This window comes from Elgaria multicarinata, chromosome 7 (genome assembly GCF_023053635.1).
Source record: "Elgaria multicarinata webbii isolate HBS135686 ecotype San Diego chromosome 7, rElgMul1.1.pri, whole genome shotgun sequence".
Classification (NCBI taxonomy): Eukaryota; Metazoa; Chordata; class Lepidosauria; order Squamata; family Anguidae; genus Elgaria; species Elgaria multicarinata.
Window position 1 is genome coordinate 13,387,545 of NC_086177.1, and position 17,086 is coordinate 13,404,630.

Here is a 17,086-nt window from a genome sequence, read left to right on the forward strand (position 1 = left end):
GTTAATGCTACTGCAACATAATGTACATTAGCAGTAGTGTCACAATAGCTATTGTCCAATATTTTCTAGCAAAAACCTGAGATGTAGTTGCAACAAACTGAAGGCCAAAACTTCCTGGTTCTCTTTAGACTTCCCCTTTTCTTCCCAAAGGCATCCTCCACCTGTAATCTTCAATGTAGGCACAGTGTAGGCATCATTCCACACAAACATCTGAAGGTGGGGGAAATCTCCTTAACTTTATACCTCTCAAGACCACTTCCATGATTTCAACAATGGTTAAGTATTGCCATTTGTCTATACTTGCAGAATCTGCCTCAGCTATAATCCTATCTGATTGCACCTTCTCTTTCCACGTTCCTAGAAACCTATGTAAAAATAGCTACTTTTCTAAAGATGTCTTGGCTCTGTTTTCACTGACCTGGGCAAACATCAGCTACATCCCCTCCAAGACAAGTCCCATGCTGTCTGTCTGCATCAGCCAAGCTAACAACACTTCTGTACTTGTAAGTGTGAAAATAGCTTAAAGATTAGTATGTACCTGTCTTGGTTCAGTTTGAAAGTATTTTAAATTGCAATTTTTCATTTCTCAATTTTTGTCTTAACTCCTTAATATAACTACTTGAATTGGACTTCTTGAGGTGTCATGTGCAATCCCACTCACTTGCCTAATTGCTCAGCTACACTCTAATTCTATTAAGAGAAGAAAACAAGAATAACAGGTTGGATCTGTTGGGACTTAGCATTACCTTCCATACTATCAAGTATCCCATTATTCTGCAGTTGTTCTGGCTCAGAAATAGGAAATAAACAAGGCTAGTGGCAACTAACGCACAGGATACCTATGCATCACCACATAGCATTTGTCTTGCTTTTCTAAAAAACATATTGCTGGTTTTCTATTTAATGGATAAATAAATGCACTTGGCAAGCCCCAAAAAGTGTTTCAGCATCCCTAAACTGTTTAGGAAAAAAGACTTACTTGCCAACTTCTACTAAAATATGTATGAGCATGTCAGATTCCCTCAAAATATAGAAACCTATGTATTAGGAGGCTTTTAAATTAGTTGCAGGAAACCTACTGTGGCAATAGCTTGATTGAGTAAAAGAGCCAATTATGTGAAAACAACATAAGGGCTCAGATCCGTGTCATGTATAAGAGTGTGCTTAGTGATATACATGTTTACTTAGTAATAAATCTTGTGTTCAGTAGGATTTACTTCCTGGCAATTGCATTTATAATCCTATGCACCCTTTCGTGGGAGAGGAGCAAATCCCATTAAACACATTTACACACAAGGCTAGCCCTGTCATCTTTAGGCACATTTGAGTCACTTGCCTCGGGCAGCAGATTCTGGATGCCTTAAGAAAGTAGCCCATTGTGATGGAATGGATTATTTTATTTTTACTGGCACAGAGCAGGAGAGTTGTTTGTGGGATTTTGTGATTTAGGTGCCAAAACCATTTGGCTGGCCTTGGGTGTTAGGCACCTTGATTTGCCGGAGAGGGGGGCTATTTCTGCTGTGTCTCAGGCAGCAATATGTCTTGGCAGGCCCAATCTCACTTCGTGTGATTGCACTGTAAGAATCTAGGGTGTGTGGAGCCCTATAGGGGTCAGAATGCGTGGAATGGCTGTTATTGTAGTTGGCTCTACGCGTGTGAATTAGCGGGGAGGGGAGCTCCGCCACAAGCGGAAAGAGCTTCCAGGGCGGATTCCCTTTCCCATATTGATTGGAACCATCCTTCGTCGTACACACACACACCACTTCCCGCCCGCGCCTGCTCGGAGGCCTCAGCAATGCAGCCCTCCCCTCCTGAGTGTGGAGAAACTAGCTCTCCGGCCGGGTCCCTCCCTCCTTCCTTTCTTCTCTCCTACGGGCGGAGCGGAGGCAGACAACAGAGGAGGCCGGCGGAGCGTCAGGGTCGACAATGGGGGAGTGCGGGGTGCCCGCCGGTGTCCAGTTGCTGCTCCGCGCCTGCGATCAGGGCGATTGTGAATGCGCCCGGCAGCTACTGCTGGGACCCCCGGCGGCCGCTGAAGAGGCGGCGACCGCGGCGGAACCCGGCAGCTGCGCGTCTGGCGGGGCCGGGGCTGCGGCGGACGTGCCTCCCGGCTCGGTGCCCGTGGACGGCACTGACGAGGCGGGCAACACGGGGCTGCAGTTCGCGGCGGCTGGCGGCCATGAGGAGCTGGTGGGCTTTCTGCTGCGGAGGGGGGCCTCGGTGCAGAGTCGGAACCACTGCGGCTGGAGCCCCCTTATGCAAGCGGCCAGGTGAGCGGCGCGGAGGGCGGGCTAGGCGTCTCCAGCCCAGCAGGGCGAGAGCAGGCTGAAAAGCGCACCCAGGGGCTGCTGGATGTGTGTGTCGCGGGCGCGCCGCCTACAGCCCAGGGTCGGGATAAGCTGGCGAGCGGGGCAGCTGATGGGCAAAGATCGCTCGCTTCCCTCCTCCCGCTTGACGGCCGAGAGGGAAGGCCCCTGCCTGGACTGCTTGAATGCTTGAGTTACCTAACAGCTCCCCCAGCAGAATAAAGAATGTTTCCTTCTCGGTTAATCATCTACCTTTTAACCGTTTTAAGCTGATTGGTGGGAGATTCAGGACAGATAAAAGGAAGTGCTTTTTCACACTGCGAATAGTTAAGCTGTGGAATTCGCTAGCGCAAGATCTAGTGATGGCCACCTATTTGGATGGCTGTAAAAGGGAAATAGGCAAATTCATGGCGGTTAGGGCTGTAAGTGGCTACTAGTCATGATGGCTACTTGCTACTTCCAGTGTCAGAGGCGGTATGCCTATGCATGCCCAGGAGACATGAGCAGGAGGGTGCTATTGCACCCATATCCTACTTGTGCGTTTCCCACTGTCAGCTATTTGATGACTGTATGAATAGCATGCTGAACTAGATGGACCCTGGGCCTGATCGAGCATGGCTCTTCTTATGTTCTTATGATTTATGTGAAAACAAGCTTGCATCTATTATTGAACGCCTCAGTATAGCTGCCTTTTAGGATACAATAGATCACTGCTTTTCTCAGGAGTACACCTAAAATTTTCATTTTTAGCTAAAAAGGCAATTGCGAATGAGACAAATATATGTTCAGATCAAAACATATATTAGTGGGCCAAAGTAGATCTTATAGCAGCATGATCCATGTGTGATTATGTGGCTTCCGTCCATTTCTTAAGCAGGAGGGTGAGGACATTTAAACCTCACCATGGGTGGGCAGCAGAGGGATTCTGAAACCTTTCCCAGCCTGCACTCTACCCCGTGATACCACTTAATCCCAGCCATTTTTGTCTCAGTGGTGTTGCAATCTGTCTGGGAGCACCACCAGGGATAAAACCAGTGGGTGAGAAGCAATTTTGGGAAAGAAGCACAAGTGGGAGAACAATTCAGTATTCCCCCCACCCTTCCGTCTATGCTGTGCTTTAAATGCTACTCTTAAGGAAAGTTTTGTATACTAAAAGGCTGGGTATCAAACATTTTAAAGAAATATATAAGTGCACATAGGCCATGATGCTAAAATGTCTAATTTGTCTCTAACAGCCATGACCAGCTATAATTCCCTGTTGAATGTGCCCTCAGTTCCAAATCTGTTGTCGCTGCCACAGAATATCGGGCATGGTCCCAGGATACTGAAAAGTGTATAAGATTACTTGAAATGTAGTAAATTAGAGCTACAAGTCTTTGTTAGAAAGAAAGGCGATCTTTAATATTTCTTTCATTCCTTATTGCAGTTGCACACATCAGAACCAAAGTAGCCACAAGCAGTGTTGCCCCCTTTACTACAGGTTTACTTTTGTGCTTTGTTAGTCCCTGGTTGACGGCTTGTTGGCCACCGGGTGAACAGAGTGCTGGACTAGATGGACCCTTGGTCTGATCCAGCATGGCATTTCTTATGTTCTTTTAGCAACCTGACATACCCACCCACAGATGTCCCAGTTTTCATAGTCAGGCTGAGATTTGAATTGCTGGCAACACATTCTCTAACCACAGTGCTAGACTAGTTTTCTACATTGCTGTGGAAAGACTGAGCTTCTTAAATCTAAAATATGCACTTTCATCTTATTGAGTGTCATAATTTTCTCTCTCTCTCCAATTTTTCCCAATCAAAGGTTTGGACATCTAACTGTGGCTCGCATCTTGCTGGAAAACAGTGCTGACCTTAATGCACAGAATAAATTGGGAGCCAGTGTACTTACTGTGGCCGCTCGGGGAGGCCATATCAGTGTGGTTAAATTGTTGCTGGAATCTGGAGCTTATGTAGACAATTATGACCACTTAAGTACTTGCTTGGACAACAATAAAGAGGAATTGCCAGCTATCACCCCCCTCATGGCAGCTGTCCAGCATGGGCATGAGGCAGTGGTCCATCTTCTGTTGGACTGGGGAGCTGATAGTAATTACACCGTGAAGACTATAGGCTGGACTCCCCTGATGTTGGCGGCTGTTAGTGGACGAGTGAGTTTGGCCCAACAGCTTATGAACAAAGGAGCCAGTCCTGATCATTTGAATGTGCTGCATAAAACACCATACGAATTAGCTGTTGACTTCAAATATGAAGATATGAAGGATTATCTGGCGCCTTTAACAACAGTTCGACCCCAGGCAGGTATGTGGTACTTTCCCTTTTATGCCTTGAGTTATGGATATCCAAATAGTTATTTTCTTGACTTTGGAAATTCTTGTTTATGAAGGAAAGAAAAAGAAGCATGAGTTTCTTTGCGGGACCGGTGGCAAGACTGATAGGTCCAAGCCCACTCAAAGTGGCAGGAGAGAGGAATGTTCATCTCTGGAGAAAGAGAGCTTGCTGAGTTATACAGAGAAGGACTCATTGTAAGGCAAGGTGCAGGCAGGCAATTGGAAGGGTAATATTGGAGGGTTACCATGGGTGCTTTGCCCTAGGGTTAAGGACACCTTGGGCCTACCTTGGCAGGACTTTCTAGTTCACCTCAAAATGATGCAATGCAGAATACGTTATTCCCGAAAGAAAATAAACAAGCTTCTGGTTGCCAACAAAATGTTTCCAAATAACATATATGAGTCTGTTAGTATACTCATTAGTTAGCATACCCTAAATAAGTAAATAAAATAGGTTTGTTGCATCAGGAGAGTAAGTAACTGTGTTAATCACAATAAATGCTGATTAATAGAAAATTATAATTAATTTAACAAAACTGTAGTGAACTAGAGGTCTGTGGCCAAAGATTTGGCTGGTTATTTCAAATCAATAAGCAATTCCCAAGCTCTGCAGCTCCTGACCATGTGTACAGCTCCTCTCTGCCCATTCTCCCTCCTAGTTTTCCTTTTCTTATCAGACTTCTCCCTCTGCCTTTTTTGACTTTCCCACATTCCTCTGAACCACTGCCTCTCTCAAGTCCTAACACCCATTTCCTACACTACTCTCCTGCCTCCTGGGCTCATGCTTCTTCTTACCCCCTTTCCTAGGCCTGTCATCCTGCCCTGCCTCATTTGGGGATCTGAATGGTTCATCCAGAACTTGAGAGAGGTAATGGTTCAGAGAAATGTGGGGAAATCCTAGCCATGACTTCACTATTGTCACCGTATACTGCACTATAAAATGCTACGTTAATTTAAATTATTTTATTACTATACTTTTATCTCACTCTTCTTAAATAAAACAATAAGTCTTCCAAAGAGCTCAGGATGGTGTCTAAGGTTCTGTCCCCTCCCACCCTTTCTGTTCAAAACAATTTTGTGGGAAACTTTTTGTACTATTGCAGTCCCAACCCTACACATATTTATTCAAAAATAAGTTTGTTCAGTAGGGCATATTCCCACCTAAGTGTACACAGGATTGTAGCCTTAAGCTAATTAGGCCATGCAAAGTAATGGTAGTGATATATTGCTATAGAAATTAAAAAACACAAAATCTTGCTGAGGTATTTCCATGCCAATCAGCCATGCGTTGTTGTACCATCCCAAAAAATAACTACAACACTAGAAAATGTATGTATAGATCAGGAACAAAGTTTTGCTTATCTCAGCCAGTAAACAGGCACATTTAGATAAGCTATTATTCCCCCCGCCCTGTGATTTTTAGTTTTGTTCATTTTTTCCAAGGAAAATGCAGATATTACTGCAAATGTGATAGAAACATTTGAAATCAACAAAAATACAATTATGCTAGTAAATTAAAAGGAGGGGGAAAGAGAAGAGGCATAATATATCAAGTTAAATCATAATATTGTAGTTAGGTATTAAGTCTACATGGTTCTATGAATATATGTAAAAGACTGGTAAAGAAAACAGACCCAGGCCAGCACCAACATTAGGCAGAATGAGGCAAATGCTGTAGGCAGCTGATTTTGGAGGACATAAATGTGTGTGGCAGGCCTGTGGAGGTGCCCTGCACCTCCTAAGCTAGCCTGGTGCTCTCTCAGGTGCAGTAGAGGACATTGTCCCATCATCAGTCTTAAAATAATATTCTACTCCCTGTCCGGTAGGCTTCTGCATGTGGAATGGCAGCGGGGAGAGACATCTTATCCTTCTGTGAAGATGCTTTGCAAGACAAGGGAGCACCATGTCAGCTTCAGAGCTCCCACAATTGCAAAGAATTGCTGGATTAGTACACTTGGGCTTCAAGTCTCTTATAGCAGCTACCATAATTGCTGGATTTAAATCAGTTACTTTCAGCCTCAAGTTTTTGTTTTTATTCCATTTCCCTTTTGTTCTTTTTCTGTATTTTTTTTATCTTTTTAAAGTCCTTGAACTCTCTCTTACCAAGTTATTTCCATGGGAATGATATTTGGGGATTTCTTGAAGAAACTGTGGCCATGGCTAGACCAGGCCTATATCCCGGGATTGTCCCGGGATCATCCCTGTGCATCCAAATGACACATAGGGGATCCCGGGAGCAGGCAGGGACGACCCCTCCATTTGCCTGGTCTAGCTAAGGCTTGTAATAGAGATTGAGGAAAGGAGGACATATTAGAGCTAAGTCAGGGCAGTAGAAGTGCTGGAATGTACAGCCGTTGCCAGACGAGGAGTTAGCCTGGTGTGAGGCCCGGTCTCCCTCCTGTGCATCCAGATGACGCACAGGGGATCCCGGGGTCAGGCCAGGCTAAGTCCTCCCTTAACCCGGGATAAGTGGATTCGCTTATGGCCCGGCTTTTCCCCAGCCCCGGCCTGAGGCCGGGGCTGTGGAAGGTCTAGCAGGGTCCGTGGCTTTTCTTGGCTGCTCGCTTACTCGCGAGTAGCTGGGAGAAGCCACGGACTGGGCACAGCATTCCATAGGAGCGCTGTGCCCATCGGGCCGGGGGGATCACAGGGGGGGAGATGGGGGCCGGGGGAAAGAGCGGACTCAGCAGGAGAGATGGGGGGGGGAGAGCGGAGCCAGGGCATGGCGAGCGGGCACAGGCGAGCGGGCAGGGGACGGGCATGGCGAGTGGGCAGGGGACAGGCATGGCAAGCGGGGACGGGGGAGAAGAACGGGGACAAGGCATGGCGGAGGGGGGTGGGGAGAAGAAAGGGGACGGGGGACAAGGCATGGCGGAGGGGGTGGGGAGAAGGACAGGGAACAAGGCATGGCGGAGGGGGTGGGGAGAAAAACGGGGACGGAGGACAAGGCATGGTGGAGGGGGTGGGGAGAAGAACGGGGACAGGGGACAAGGCATGGCAAGCGGGGACAGGGGAGAAGAAGGGGGACAAGGCATGGCGGACAGGAGGAGGACGGGCAAGCGAGTGGGCAGGGGGGCTCAGGCATTGTGGGGGGACATTAGGGGCAAGGGGAGCGGGGAACCCTTTATTTTTGTTTAAAAAAGTACTTACTTTTTCATTGGTGCGCTCCTGCGCACATGGCCCTTTAAGGGGGAAAGAAAATGGAGGACGCTACGGGGCTTCCCTCGGCCCCGTCGCATCTTACGTGCGTCTTACTTCTAACGCGGCCTGGCCCCTCCTCCCACACGGATTATCTGGTAGGTCTAGCAAGGCCCCACGTAAGCAGTAGGCCAAGTATAATTAGGTCAAAACCCTGTTCTAAGGGAAAGGCTGTGCCTTAGTGGTGGAGCACATCCTTTGCATGCAGAAAGTCCCAAGTTCAATCCCTGGCATTTCTGGGTAGAGCTGGAAAATACCCCTATCTAAAACCCTGAAGAACCATTGTGAAGTCAGTACAGATAGACAATACTGAGTTAGATAGACCCAATAGTCAACCTTGGTATAAGGCAGCAGAATCTGTTTTGACAGCAGAATCTGGATCATACATTGTCAGAGTGGGGGGAAATGGCAGAACACAGATAGGCATTCTGATGTTTCTAACCACAACTCATATCAGTCCCAGCCAAGCATGACCAGTGGTAAAGATCTGCTGGAGCTGTAGTTCAAAGTATCTGAAATGCACCAGGTTGCCTACCCATGATGTAGGTCATCAAATCCTGGCATCTAGGCAGTGCCTTCAGTCGTTTTCCCTTGGCAAGGGTACTGATGGCTGATTTTTAAACCTTTTATTTCTTTTTCTTTTTCAGCTAACTCTCTTATTATTTTCATATCTACAATCCGAATTTCTGCCTCCTTCCATATCGGTACTTCCTCTCCTTTTCTCCTGCGTTGGCTTCATTAGTACATTAGTACAAAAAGATGGCTCTCAGGAATGTAGGACTAAATTTCTACAGGGGCTGCTGGTTTCTGGTAAGGTTTGCTATTAGTTGAGAAATCCACATCCCCAATAAATGCACAGTGTCTCCCTGCATCTTTCAGCAGACCTGTGAGTTCTATTTAGCCAACATTCCGCTCCTGGTGTGACTGCACATGGAGTCTATCCTTAGGCAAGGCTGCACTAGTGGGAGGTGGACATAGAATGGCCCCTACAACCCCTGCCAAGATTCCTGTGCTTCCTGGGGTTGGGACTGGGATTCTAGGAGGCCAGAACAGACTGAAGCAGGATTCTCAGGCATCCTGGGTCCTACAATAGCTGGATCTGAGGTTTTCAGGGCATGCCAACCTAGCTGGCTCTTCTCTCCAAGACACCTGAGACTGGGGCCATAGCTAGACTTAAGGTTTATCTCTGGATCGTCCAGGGGTCAAACCTGTTCATCTAGGTGACACACAGGGATCCAGTGCTCAGGCAGGGGCGAACCCTGGATGATCCCAGGATAAACCTTAGGTCTAGCTATGGCCTGGCTTATGCTTATAAGGGTTGGCTTTACATTTGGGATGCACTGCAAGGTCTAGCCTGGGCTATGGTATTGCATGTTCACACCTGTATCTGGTCCTGGCATGTGAGGGCTGAGCAGTGTCGTACTGTGCATGGCTGCAGAGATACATTGAAAAATTTGATAGCAGTGCATTACTGATCTCATTTTTCTATTGAGTCTTACTCCTTTTCATCTTGCGTTCTGGGAAATGGTACCCCAGTGCTCCTTCTTGTAAAAGAAAAAAATGCCACAGCCCTTTCACAGAAGCAACGATCCCAGTCCTAGGAAGCCAAGAGAGGGATGGGATGGGATGGGATGGGATGGGATGGGATGGGATGGGAGGCAATGGTACTTCAGTAGACCACCATCAGAGGACACTATCCAAGCCTTTTCATTGTTTTTGTCTTTAGTAACTTAGAAATCCAAATGCAAACTTTGAAGTAAAATGGTTTAGTTAATATATCTGCATTAAAATATTGTATATTGTTGTAGCACATGTTACAGCTGTGCTATAAACTATGTGTTTTTCTTCCCTCCCGCTCCTAGATAAACAAAAGAGACAACCTGATATCTTCCATGCTTTGAAAATGGGTAAGTCCTCAAAATATTCACTGGCACGTTCTGGGACGTGGTTACTGCAGGCTTCTAGAGGTGTATTATTTGGACTGGCTGACTATTTTAAACCGTCGTGTGAACTTCAGTCACCCTTGTTTCCACAACACCTTGTTATGTACAGCTCTTCTCTCTGCCCTTCTGCCTCACAGCTTTCCTTCTGGTCTCAGGCATCTCCTTCTGGCGCCCTCTCTTTTGCTCATTTATGTAGCCTTTCCCAGATCGTCATGTAATCCATCCCCCATACTCCAACTTTCTTTGAATCTTGCCTCCTATATTTTTAGAGTCCTTTAACTTCCAATAATCTTTCTTAGGATATTCTTCTTGCCTGAAAGATCTAAACAGGTTAGCCAATGACTGCAAGAGGACCTTGCAGTCATAGTCCTTACCAAAATAAAGCATTGACTCTTTCGCAGTCCCTTTTCTTTGTAAACAGTAAGTTCTCAAACTGTGGGGTCCTCTCCCCGCCCCCTCATAGTATAGATTAAAAATAACAGAAAATCAACTTTAAAATGTTTGGCTAAAACAATTAAAGAACTAAGTACTCTTGATGAAAGCTTGCAAAACTAAACCCTCTGTCTTATTATGTATATTTGACTTGCACACTATTTTATTGTTCAAATAATTCTTATAAACAATTTAAAACTAGAACGAGAAATACTCTTTCTTTTTACTGCCCGGACTCTTCATTTGTTACTTAGTGTTATTGTCTCCACAGGGAACTTCCAGCTGGTTAAAGAGATTACTGACGAAGACCCAGCACAAGCCAATGTTATTAATGATGATGGTGCTACCCCACTGATGATTGCAGCTGTAACTGGACAATTGTCCCTTGTACAGCTACTTGTTTCAAGAAATGTGGATATTGACAAACAAGATAATGTCCACGGTTGGACAGCACTAATGCAGGCCACGTATCATGGGTAAATATCTTTATTTTCCTGGTTTGAGGTAAGAAAGTTTTTCATCTTTCTTACCACTACTACTAACTCCATGATCACCTCAACAAAAATCTCCTGGGATGAAATTACAGAGTTCCTCACCCTCATATTTTCCCACGTGCATATACTCTGGCAAGGAGATACAAACACTTTTACAATCTTTTTTTTCTTTTTGGCCCCTGTACTTGGAGATGTTCGGGTATATAATTGTTGTCGATGTTAAAACCCCTGGATGTGAACAAGACTGGTCAAATAATTGGTAAGGGTGAACCAACTTACCACCAGACTGCTGTGGTGGTCATGTATTGGACATACTATTTGCACACGACCTGGATTGTTAAATTCTAAAGCATGTAGTCTAAAATTGTAAGGTCATCAACCCACCTAAAATATACGAAATGAATGACAAGTCCAAGTCTATCATGTTGGAATTTACAGCACACATATAAATGTTACATTCAGTTCATCGATGTCCAGCATGAAGGTAGGGAAACCATAAGGTAGCAAAGGTTCCCTGTTTCAGAAGGTTGTATTGCTCTTAAGAGTTTGTCCAAAACAGACCAAAATAAGGGGAAGTTGTTGTATTGTTGTAATTAGACTAGATTTAGTTGTTGAAAATGTTAAGAGGCCAAGTTCTGTTTTGGCCAAGTTAAAGATGTATTGTCTAAAACCAAAAGGTCATTACCCTGTTTAAATAAAATAAAGCCCTCTTTATTGGATCAGTTATTTTGTAATCATAGCCCCTGAACTCACTACAACTTTTGCTTCTTTTTTTTTTACATATCAAGGGGATGAATCAGAGAGATTATAGAGTGTTGGCAACCTCTGTCGAGATTATGAGGAGTGTTCTCTCTCTTTCTCTCTCTCTCTCTCTTTCTCTTTCTCTCTCTCTCTCATATCCTGGAATAAATGATCATGTAAACAGCAAGGCTGTTATCTCTTTTGGGTAGAATTCATAATAAGCTATTGATGAGAGAGACAGGGGGTTGATCTCTCAGCAACTTTTGATACTATGGTACCCTCCTGGACTGCCTCTGTATTTGGGAGTTGGAGGCACTGTTTTACAGTAGTTTGACTCCTATCTGCAGGGTCGGTTCCAGAAAATAGCATTGGGTGACTGCACTTCAGCTTCATGGCAGCTGAACTGTGGAGTACCACAGGGCACCATCTTGTCCCCAGTGTTATTTAATATCTATACAAAGCTGTTGAGAGTAGTCATCAGGTGATTTGGGGCAAGGTGTCACCAGTATGCTGATGACACCCAACTCTTTTTCTCTGTGGTATCTGAATCGGGAGAGGCTGTGCACATTCTGAACTGGTGCCTGGATACACCTGGATGAGGGCCAATAAACTGAAGCTGAATCCTGATAAGACAGAGACCCTGTGGGTTGGTGGTTACCAGGCCCAGGAAATGGGGTGTTTGCCTGTTCTGGATGGGGTTGCACTTCCTCTGAAGGAGTGGGTCCGTAGTTTGGAGGTGCTCCAGGATCCATCTTTGGCCTTAGCTAGACCTAAGGATTATCCCAGGCAAATGGAGGGGTCGTCCCTGCCTGCTCCCGGGATCCCCTGTGTGCCATTTGGATGTACAGGGATGATCCCGGGACAATCCCAGGATATAGGCCTGGTCTAGCCATGGCCATTGTCACTGGAGGCCCAGGTGACCTCAGTGGCCTGGAGCACCCATTATCAACTTCAGTTGGAATGCCAACTGTGCCTGTTCCTGGATAGGGATAGCCTAGCAATGATCATTCATGCACTGTTAACCTCACACATTACAAGTCTATTGTAATGCGTTCTATGTGGGGCTACCCTTGTGTGTGGTTCGGAAGCTTCAGCTAGTGCAGAATGCAGCAGCCAGGGTGCTCACAAGGACGCCTAGCTATGCTAATATAAAATCTGTGCTAAAAGAACTGCACTGGCTGGCTGTTAGCTACCGAGCCATGTACAAGGTTTTGTTATTTTCCAATAAAGCCTGAAACAGGTTGGGGCCAGCATACCTAGCAGACCGCCTTCCCTTATATACACCCAGATGACAGTTATGATCTTCAGAGGAGGTTTTGCTGGCCATTCCGAACTGAAAGTGAAGAACATCGATGGCAGGTTTTCTCTTTAGCGGCACCCACCCTCTGGAAAACCCTCCCTCGTGCGGTTTAGGAGGCAGAAAATGTAACATCCTTTAAATGCCTCCTGAAAACATACCCTTTCACACAGGCTTTCGCTGGACTGTAACTTATCTGATTTTATATTGCATGTTTTAATTTTTAACATTTTAAATTTATTTGGATACTTGTTATATTTTATGGTTTTAATTGTACACTGTCCAGAGAGCCTCAGCTATTGGGAAGTATATAAATGTAATGAATAAAAATAAATAAAATAATATAGGATAAATAGCAACAGCTATGGATGGAGAACTCTGTGTTTTCTATATCTGTAGAGTGTTATTGTTGCTGCCCTTTATACAATCCTTTACATTATTTCTGTTGTTGTTTTCATTATTGGTTTGATTGTTTATTTTTATTGTGTATGTTAACCTGAGAGCTTTAGCTATAGAGCAGTTCATAAATTGAATTTAATAATAATAATAATAATAATTATTATATACCACCCCACAGCCAAAGCTCTCTGGGCGGTTTGCAACAGTTAATATAGATTATGGTTGCTCTATCTCAAGAAAACAAACTTAGGCTGTTTCTACACCTGCTTTTTTTCCAGGGATCGTCTCGGGATCATCCTTGTGCATCCAAATGACACACAGGGGATTCCGGGAGCAGGCAGGGACGATCCCTCCATTTTCCTGGGATAATCCTTAGGTGTAGAAAGGACCTTAGACTAAGAACCTTGACCCTGAAACAGCAATATCTGGATATTGATTGTGTTAAACAAGCCCTAAGAATGTTAATGATAATTTTAAACTGGCTAAGCAGGATTAGATAAATTAGTAAACAGATCAATCATTTAGGCCATGGCAAACAGCTTTTGTACAAGAAATAGTTGTTGTTAATAGAACATAAATAAGCAAAAGCTTAGGAGGAATTAGAGGGCAGGCGTAAGCAAAGTTAGTCTTTCTAGTATCCTCTTCTAATCTAATGTCTTTAATAAACCTATGTGATTTACATTGTGTTTTCTTTAAAGAAATAAAGACGTTGTTAAGTATTTATTAAATCAAGGAGCTGATGTCAACCTGCGTGCTAAAAATGGATATACGGCCTTTGACCTGATAATGCTGCTGAGTGACCCAGGTATTTCTGTGTCTCTCTTTTGTGTGTAGTGTTTCTTATAAGATGAGAGTTTTATCTTCAGTGATACGTTTGAGGTAGAAAACTCTTTCCAAGCACATTCTCTGTGAATTTTTCAGATGCAGAACTTGTGCGTTTGCTAGCATCAGCCTGCATGCAAGTAGACAAGGAAAAGAGTAAGCAGAGCAGCAAAGCAACGGTGCCCTCTACCAGAAATAAGCAATCTGTAGATATCCCAGTGTTGCCTGATGACAAGGGAGGATTGAAGGTATACAAATTTCATATGTGTTATCTCAATAAGGCATTGGCTTGAACAGTGGAATCTAGCAGCATGTCATTATTTCTGTCCAGTGTGGGTGGCATGAGAGTAGTATTGCAGCTCAGCAAACGTCAGGTAGCACAATGGACCAATATAGTTCTATTCATCCTATAAAGCTGCAGACTCTGGTAAAGCTTCTCAGTAGGAGCAACGTGTTGTTCAAGCATAGATGGAGCTCTTGGACTGATGACTGTTGGCAGCTTTTCCACAAACAATGTTGTCATACCATTGTGGTGGTTCACCATACCTGGCTCCCAGGTAAAGTGTCTCCTCCCCACATGAGCAGTGTCCCAAAGAAGGAACTGAACAATTAGATCTGGTGTTAGATTTACAAAACAGGACAAAAGAATGTGAATGTGTTCAGAGCTTTAGAGAGGATTGGGTGTGATTTTTAAATTAACATTACTTAATTTGGGGTTAGTTTGCTAATTATTTATTGTTGTGCAAAATTATCTGCCTAAGGAAAATGGTTATATTTTCTTTTCTAGTCATGGTGGAGCAGGATGTCCAATAGATTTCGCAAGCTGAAGTTGACCCAAACTTTCAATCATGGATTTTCCATAAATCCATCCGTGCCTTTTCCAGAAGAGTCAACGTCACCATTTGAATGTACAATGAAGGCCACATTACAAAGTGATAACTCTGTAACTCATGATGGCACTACAGCGTGGGCAACAAAGAGCAAGTCCAATGGTAAAAAAAGCCAAACCTATTAATATACTTATGTCTGTTTATCTATATACCCACACATATATTCAAACAGATGTGAAGCTGTCTAAAACTATGGGAAGGTCTTGGAATCTTTTTAAAGTGGTATCATATGTTGATTACCTTTATTTAAAAGATGAGAATTGAATGTGTATATTGAGTAATAAACTCATTTCCCCAGCTCAGTCAAAATGTGAATCCATGGTTTCCCACTATGTCAAAGATAGGGAACTGCTGCTTTACAGAACCTTTGGACCCAGCCTGCAGCCATCCGCTGCTCTATGGGACATTTTTGGACTAAGCTTAATTGCTGTAGATGGGGGTGGGGTGGTAACTCTCCCCTCCCCTTGGGCTGCCACGCCCTAAAAATTGTCATCTGCCTAGTGGCAATTAGGCTCAGAAAAAAATGTCCAATTTGCGTGAATGTTTTAAATTAAACACAGGAGACTGAACAATCCATGAATGGACTGGAGGTATACTGTAGCAAGTGTGGATCTGATTAGTCCCTTGGATGGAAGACTGTTGCAAATCCCAAGTAAGAGCAGGGTACAATTTTAATAAAAATGCATTTTTAAAAAGCAATAGAGAGTGAAGGAAGATGCTTTTTAGTGTGGTTACTAGGGGTGTGCACGGACCCACCGCTCCGCCCCGCAGGCCGATCCGAAAATTTCGGGTCAGCCCGCTCCACGCCGCTCCGCCCATACTCCGCTCCTCTTCGCCGCGGAGCTCCGGCTCCGAATCGGAGCTCTGCAGTGGAGGGGAGTGGCGCCAGGTAAGGCCGGGAGAGGAGGGCGGGAGGTTTACCGGGCTCTGCCGCCATTGCCGCCCGTGCGGCGACGGTGGCAGAGCCCGGTAAGGGACCAAGGGAGAGGGGGGCCTTACCTGCCTCCATCCACAGTCCGTCGGCGTCTTCAATTGAGCCCGCGGTTCAACCAGGAAGTCTGGGCCGCAGGTCTGGCAAGCGGCCCAGACTTCCTGGTTGAACCGCGGACTCAATTGAAGATGCCGACGGACCGCGGACGGAGGCAGGTAAGGGAGAGGAGGGCGGGGGGGGTTACCAGGCCCTGCCGCTGTCGCCGCATGGGTGACAGCAACAGCGGCAGGGCCCAGTAAACCCCACTTACCTTTCCGGCGGAGCTTCGGATCGAGGCGAAGGATCCGCCTTCACCTCGATCCTCTTCACCACGCTCCGCCGGCCCCCCAATCCTCTTCGCCTCCGCCTTAAGGGCAGGCGAAGCCCCCTGCTCCGCTTCTAATTCGCCGGTCCGATTAGAAGCGGAGCACATCCCTAGTGGTTACAGAGTGTTTGTCTTATGTGTAGGAATGTTTGTGAACCGCCCAGAGAGCTCCGGCTATTGGATGGTATAGAAATGTAATAAATAAATAAATAAATAAATAAATGTTTTTGTTAATGGAGATATATTTTTAAAACTGTTAAATATCAAGGATCTACAAATATAAAGAGGAATAATGGAACATACTATTTTTCAAAAAGCAAGAGACTTACCCTGTAGACAAATCTGAGCCATCATATTTCTGGAAGAAATGGCGGCAGTATATAATATAGGCTAAATTTTGCCTGGATTATTTGGTATGTTTAAAATAGTTCTACTAATGTGTATTGTTGCTTTCCTTCAGGGATTGGCAGCAGTAAGGCAGGAAAGGATGATGAATTATTGACAACAGTGGTAAGTCAGAGTACTGTTACTATAACAAATGTTTGGCGGATTGTCCATCAGTGTTTGCCCAAGGAATAATTGATCCAAAAGGAAATGGAGTTTTCCTTATAGGCATTAATTATAGATTATTATCAGATATATTGTATCATGTTTGACCCAAAACGAAAAAGCAGCTGCAGTATTTTTGAATAGTCATATATGATGTAGTATTTTTCGTGTAAAGAGTAGTAGAAGAAGCTGCATAGTCCAGAGAGTTTGGAATGGAAACTAGTGGCACAGCCGGCTAGAGTAAAGCCCCCTCTTCAGGAAGGGTACAACTTAAGGGGGCATCTGTCCACCCATAAATCTGGCTTGAAGCTGAAAAAACTGGGGAAAATAAGGTTCTTGTTCCTTGGATCAGCACAGACGAAACCAAAAGCAACTTGGCAGAGAATCAGA

General features: G+C 44.8%; 1 protein-coding gene across 2 annotated transcripts in view; it reads left to right on the forward strand.

Moving 5' to 3' along the window:
• Positions 1–17,086, forward strand: part of ANKS6 (ankyrin repeat and sterile alpha motif domain containing 6) — a 36,336-nt gene that overhangs the window by 6,962 nt on the left and 12,288 nt on the right. The window contains exons 1-8 of one of the 2 annotated variants that reach the window (XM_063130216.1): positions 1,890–2,270; positions 4,111–4,607; positions 9,697–9,741; positions 10,481–10,685; positions 13,839–13,945; positions 14,062–14,210; positions 14,750–14,954; positions 16,608–16,657. In XM_063130216.1, coding sequence (XP_062986286.1) covers positions 1,927–2,270; positions 4,111–4,607; positions 9,697–9,741; positions 10,481–10,685; positions 13,839–13,945; positions 14,062–14,210; positions 14,750–14,954; positions 16,608–16,657 — 1,602 coding nt within the window. In that variant the 5' untranslated portion in view covers positions 1,890–1,926. Of the gene's footprint in view, positions 1–1,889; positions 2,271–4,110; positions 4,608–9,696; positions 9,742–10,480; positions 10,686–13,838; positions 13,946–14,061; positions 14,211–14,749; positions 14,955–16,607; positions 16,658–17,086 lie in introns of those variants that run through there. The other variant, XM_063130217.1, reaches the window with a different exon arrangement.